This window comes from Camelina sativa, chromosome 12 (assembly GCF_000633955.1).
Source record: "Camelina sativa cultivar DH55 chromosome 12, Cs, whole genome shotgun sequence".
NCBI lineage: Eukaryota > Viridiplantae > Streptophyta > Magnoliopsida > Brassicales > Brassicaceae > Camelina > Camelina sativa.
The window spans coordinates 5,456,916-5,463,196 of NC_025696.1; the positions used below are offsets into that span (position 1 = coordinate 5,456,916).

The window sequence follows — 6,281 nt, forward strand, 5'->3', positions numbered from 1 at the left end:
TTTTTTAAAAAAAAAAAAAAAAAAAAAAGGTATTGCTCTAGTCTAATCAGTTACGAAATACGAATTCTGCTGTTCTTAAGAAAATGTTTAACTAATGTGGATTCCACCAAAACATTATCTACCTTGTTTATAAAATTCACTATGGAGTAAGTAATAATTAATGTAGTTGCTATTTTTGTCAAAAAGACAACAAAGATTGCATGAGACAAAGGCCTATATGTCATAGAGTTTATATATGTATGTATATATTGGTTTACTTACTTGCAGTTTCAACCTTGCTATTGCGGGGTGCTGACGTATACCCACTAACCTCATTGTGTTCCATTATTATGACTTGTGCTGATTATACACTTCTATTTTGCTTTATCATTTGTTTTAATCGTGGTTTATATTACATTTTTTTCTAATTTTATTAATATTCTTATGTGGTCATTAATTAATTAGAAGATAAATCATACGCAAAAAGAAGATGGTTAATGTCTATTCAAGAACAAGCAATGGATCATGAGAATCTATTAAACATCCACAAATGTTTCTGGTCTCCTCGATATTTCCCAAAGATTATTTCCTCAAATATTCAAAGTTACTACTGTATTGCATATTTTGCCACCAAAAATAAGCAAATGATATGTATGCCTTTTTTTAGAAAATCGGAAAAGTTGAGATGACATTATTTGAGAACCATTTAATGAATAGTAGTTAAGTAAGCGATTAATTGCAAAATAGACCTTCTGTTTTAATACTCTATATTTTGCAACTAATTTCACACTATATCAAACCAAAATTCATATGTCAAAATGCTTGAGCATGTGTCTAACCCTACTAAAATGATTGGCATAAATTTTTAAATAAAAAAACTTGGCCATTGATTATTAACACGAAAAACTAGGTCACTGGTTAGAACGAAAAGATTGGAGAAAATGTTGAAAAGAATTACTAATTCTTTATGTAAAAGCTTGAGCATCTTAATTTTTAGACTTTTTTCATATCCACCTACAATATTTATTGATCAATAATACGTAGCCATCAACATTCTATAATCCATACAGATCTTCATGTTAGTGCATCACAAATACATACCCACCATATAATTCATATTCGCCAACTAAACTTTTCATAAGACTAAATAAGCTTGTACGTATATAGACGTAACTTGTGGAATCGTATTACGTCAATCTGAAATCATGTTCTACATCTTTGGAAGGGAAGACAAAAATGATATATAGTACAGTTCTTGTTGAGAGATATTTCCGGATGTAGATTATAAGTTATTGACGCAAAAAAAAATCACAGATGTAATTAGAAAATTTGCTAGCGTATATGTATCTTTTATCAATTCTTTCGTAGTTTAATTTCAGACAAAAAATTATTGATAATTTTCAAAACTATAATATAGTTTTAAACTTGAAAAAATCGGATAAAAAAGTAAATATACTATTCTGAGAAAAAGTTCCGAAGTTTCGGGAACTAATATTTTAATGTATCAGGTGGTAGAACAAATATAAGCAGAACGACTTATCGCAACACAAAAGAAGGATATCTATCACTGCAATTCATATCTCAATTAAAATTCGCTTTCCCACTAGACATGTTTAATTAATATGTTTGTTTATAATATCTATTTAGTGTTTTGGCTCATTTACGTGTTGCCTTTTTTACTTTGACATATATTTTAAATTAAAAGGAAAGCAAGTTGTTTTGTTTTGTTTTGAGACATTGGGAGATTCCTCCACTACTCGAAAACCTTTTTGAAAAAAGATAGTGGAGGTTGTGCTGCTTAAATTATTTCTACTCTCTTTTAGTCTTTTTACGCAAATTATTTGTGTAGTCTTTAAGATCTTAAAGGGACATATGTAAATTATCAGCTATATATATAAAAGATATGGGTAAAAAGAAATAAAGTTTAGGTTTTGTGGAATTTAACAAAAAATAAAAGTTAGGACTGTGGGCATTACTACGAAAGGAAAAATGTTTGGCAATCTTTGGTTGTACAAATATTATGGGTTTTGTAAAACAATGTTGGTATATATATCCAAGCACTTATGAATTTTTAACCTTTATTTCTTCAACCGTTGATAATTCGTGATTGTATGTTTGATTGTCGCAAAACCGTTATTATAAATATCTCAAAAACAAAAAAAAAATCTCATCAGTTATACTAGATGAAGCACATAGATATTTCATCAACATTTCCCCACAATATATTGTGAATTTGTGACCTATCATTGTTCCTCATGTTATGTCCACGAGAAGTTCAGCCCTGGCTCCACTATTGTTCTAAGTCGTGATCCTATGGAATCGTACGTCGACCTCTCTCTATCAGTAGAGATAGAAATACATCTGTGCTTAAAACTTTGTAGAAGATTCATGAAAACGTTCTAGAATTAGATGTGTTTAACATATTTTTATTATGATTATGTAAGTGAAGATAAAAAAATAAAAATAGAAAAATGTATTATAGCTAGTCTCTATATAGAATGTTCAAAAAATTTGTGTAACCAATCGACATATAGAGAGACCTATATATATATGTGGTCGAAGGAGCGTAACATTAATGGAATTAGAAATTACTGCGGAATTACAAATTGAGTGTTATACACCTATTCACGCTTGTTATAATCAGAGCCCCTCATGAGACTAAACGAAGCGAGTAACACTAGGGAAATTTTGGTGAGAATCGACAACAAAAAGTGAAAGAAAAAAAGTTGACGACAGTATATATTTCCAGTCAGAATAGTGAAAATAAAAACAGGTAATGAAAGATTTGGTGGGAGATGATTTTAGATTTTTGTTTTTTCTGATTTCTAGCTCTTGGAAATATGTTTTTTAATTTCTTTTTCAACCTCTCACAAAATTTATTTTTTAAGATTTTGCGCACACACACCACACAAAAAAAAGGTTGATAAACTCAATCCAAATATCAAAAGATTATGATAATTATGATGATCATGACTATATCTTCATATATAATTATATTGGGCGACGAAGAAACAATGATATGAACTGATGAACAGTAATGTTGTTACTGTAACAAAACTGCAAGTTGCATTGTGTGGCTATATATATCTGAAACAATGACATGGTTCTCATTACTATTTTTTAATCAAACAGTGACATACAAAACTTCACATAATTTAACCCAAAAATTTTTCTAAATAACTAAATCGCAAGCAGAGAACAGAATAATTTGATAATTTTATGTTTGCTCAGTACGTATTCTTTGTTATAACCACAATCAAAATATTCTCTACAAACACACTACTTCGTACGTTATATATATCACATAGTCTACGCTTAATTTCATATGTTTACCCACTTCTTTGAATTTAATTTTTACTCGTACACGTATTTTTTTGTTGCTACGCATAAAATTAGAAACCGGGTCGTATAATAAGACTTTGGCATTACAAGGTTTTGTAAATAGTGAAGCATACGAAAAAAAGAAAATATTAGAAAATAATACTAGTAATAAACTAATGCAAGAGGAATCACACATGGATTCCATTCGGTGACATTGTACTGTGGATTCTTCACTATGTTTTGTAGTACACCTTTGTTCTCGTCTCTCTCACCTACAAGATTAAAACCTCTTCCCCTAAACACACACTACTTTAGCTTTATATATTTTCTTCTTAATGAGAAAAAGATAAATAAGTAGACAAATAAACATACTGTCTATAACCAAGATACATCATAAATAGTATGACTAAATTCGTGACGTATCAAACTACTTCTCTCTCCCTCTTTCCAACTCAAAACGTTACTTACAGTCTCAATTCTCAAATATTTTTGAAATATGTTTTAAATTTGTAGTGTAACACATGAAGTACCAGGAAACGTCTTGCAAGAATTTGCCAAAAAAAAAAAAAACATATGCTTTCATTCATTCATTCAAATCAAAGCAAAAACAAAGGAAGTGCAAAGATCAAAGTTTAAAAGGTTATAAGGGTGGGCATCCCCCAATACCATAAAAGAGTAGATAGGTAACATCCCCCAATGCCAAAAAAAAAAAAAAACTTAAACGCATTCTTTTTCCAAGTATATTAAAGCGAGTGATAAAGTGTTCTGCCTAACGCAATTTCATCTTTTCCACACATGTGTAAACCCAAAATAAAATCAGACAGTACAAATCAGATAGAATCCTTCAAGGTACAAAATCTCCAATAGTATTTTTATGTCAGGATAAAATCGAATTTCGCTTTTTTTTTTTCTAGTATATATACATACATTAAAAAATGAAAATTAGAATGGGAAGGTTAATAGAATAGGAATCTCAAAGAGGGAGCAGCCTACCACCGTACTTTGGAATTTACATAATTAAGATAATATATTCCAGGACTCTTTACAAGTAAGATAACAAATTTATACTTATACTCCATTTATTTGGTCAGAATTCCGAAAAAATGAAATTAAAATGTTGGGAAGAATATAATTATGGTAAGGAAGTAAACCAGAGTCCACCAATTATCATAATTTCATTAAATTCCACTTTCTAACACATTTCCCTATATAAAGCAAACGCCACTCTCAATCCTCTCTTCACCTTCAAATCATAATCATCATTACATCAAACCCAAAAAAAAACCCAATCCTCTTCTCTCTTTTTGACTAACTTAACAAAAACATCAAAACCGAACCTAAACCGGTTCGTTCATTGTTCTCTGTCCATCTGCTACCTCTGTGTCTCTGTCTCCGGTAATCTTCTTCTTCTTCACATAGATTACATGACGGCTTCGAAACGCTCTTTTTCTCTGTCTCTCTCTCTTGCTCGCATTGATTTCGTGACTGTTCATATTCTCTCCCACGCATTAGTTTTGAAACATTTACATGAGTTTCGTGACTGTTCATATTCTTTCCAATGAGTTTTTTTTTTTTTAATTAAATTTTTGCAATGAATCTTTCTCTACGTTTTAAACATTTTTTTTTCAGCAAATGTTAGAGTTTCGACAACTCAATATACCCATGCCCAAAAAAATTAAAATCCTTTTTGCAAAAAAAATTTGTTCTCGCCAAGTGTAAGAGTGAACTTGACGACAACGTTATCAAATCATACCCATCTTCTTTAAAACATCTCCTTCAAACACGTTACATGCATCCCTTAAATGTTTTTATTTGCTTCTTTTTTTTCCTTAAATCGTGTTCCAGCAACATAAACATGAACTCAGAACAGAAATCAGAAACCCACCCTTTGTTATTTTTATCTTTTTTGCAGAATCCTAAAACAAGAATGGCGTTGGTGAAGAACGAGAAGAAGATGACCAAGAGTTACTTTGACGTTCTTGGAATTTGCTGTACATCGGAGGTTCCATTGATTGAGAATATCCTCAAATCCATGGATGGTGTCAAAGAATACTCTGTAATTGTTCCAACAAGAACCGTTATCGTCGTCCACGACACTCTCATCCTCTCCCAGTTCCAAATCGGTATAGCTTCTTTTTTTCCCTTCTCTGTTTTCTAAATTTAATAAAGCTTTTTTCGAGTCGCTGCTGTTGGAAAACGCAAACGTCATTTTCAGTAGTTTACTTTTAATGACACTTTTAAAAATCTTGGAAGTTACTTGTTTTTGTTCTGTTTCGTGTCAATAATAACTATGTAGTAACATGTGAAATTTTTACCCTCTTTCAAAAAAGAAGACAAAACGATATAATGTGAGTGTTTACGTAATTACGTTACGCATCATCATTCATTGATTCACATAATTAACGTTTGTATAAGTTTTGCCTTTAATTTTTTTATTTTATCTCCTCTGTTTTTTTCCATTGACTCATTTAGTAAAATTATAATGGTTTACAGTTAAAGCACTGAACCAAGCACGGTTAGAAGCAAATGTGAGAGTAACCGGAGAAACCAATTTCAAGAATAAATGGCCGAGTCCATTTGCGGTGGTTACCGGCGTGCTTCTCCTCCTCTCCTTCTTCAAATATCTTTACTCTCCTTTCCGTTGGCTAGCTGTGGCAGCCGTAGTCGCTGGAATCTATCCGATATTCGCCAAAGCTATAGCATCCCTTGCAAGGTGTAGAATCGACATCAACATTCTTGTTGTTATAACTGGTACGTTATGATTTTACTCTTTTTTTTTACTCGCCAATTTATATGATATGGATCACATTTTTCTCACATTATTAATTAATGAAGATGATTATTAATTAAAAATACTAATGGTTATACCGTTAATAGTAGATATAAGTATGTGTCATATAAAGTTGTGATGGGTCAATTTGGAATTATTTATGGTCAACACAAAGCAATTGTTTTGTAGTTTTATTGGTTGTCTTTTCCTC

General features: G+C 31.0%; 1 protein-coding gene across 2 annotated transcripts in view; it reads left to right on the forward strand.

Annotated features, from left to right (window-relative positions):
- LOC104730312 (cadmium/zinc-transporting ATPase HMA2-like) overlaps positions 4,501 to 6,281 on the forward strand; it is a 9,678-nt gene continuing 7,897 nt past the window's right edge. The window contains exons 1-3 of one of the 2 annotated variants that reach the window (XM_010449466.2): positions 4,501 to 4,695; positions 5,213 to 5,423; positions 5,794 to 6,051. In XM_010449466.2, the coding sequence (XP_010447768.1) occupies positions 5,228 to 5,423; positions 5,794 to 6,051 (454 nt within the window). In that variant the 5' untranslated portion in view covers positions 4,501 to 4,695; positions 5,213 to 5,227. Of the gene's footprint in view, positions 4,696 to 4,919; positions 5,424 to 5,793; positions 6,052 to 6,281 lie in introns of those variants that run through there. The other variant, XM_019234006.1, reaches the window with a different exon arrangement.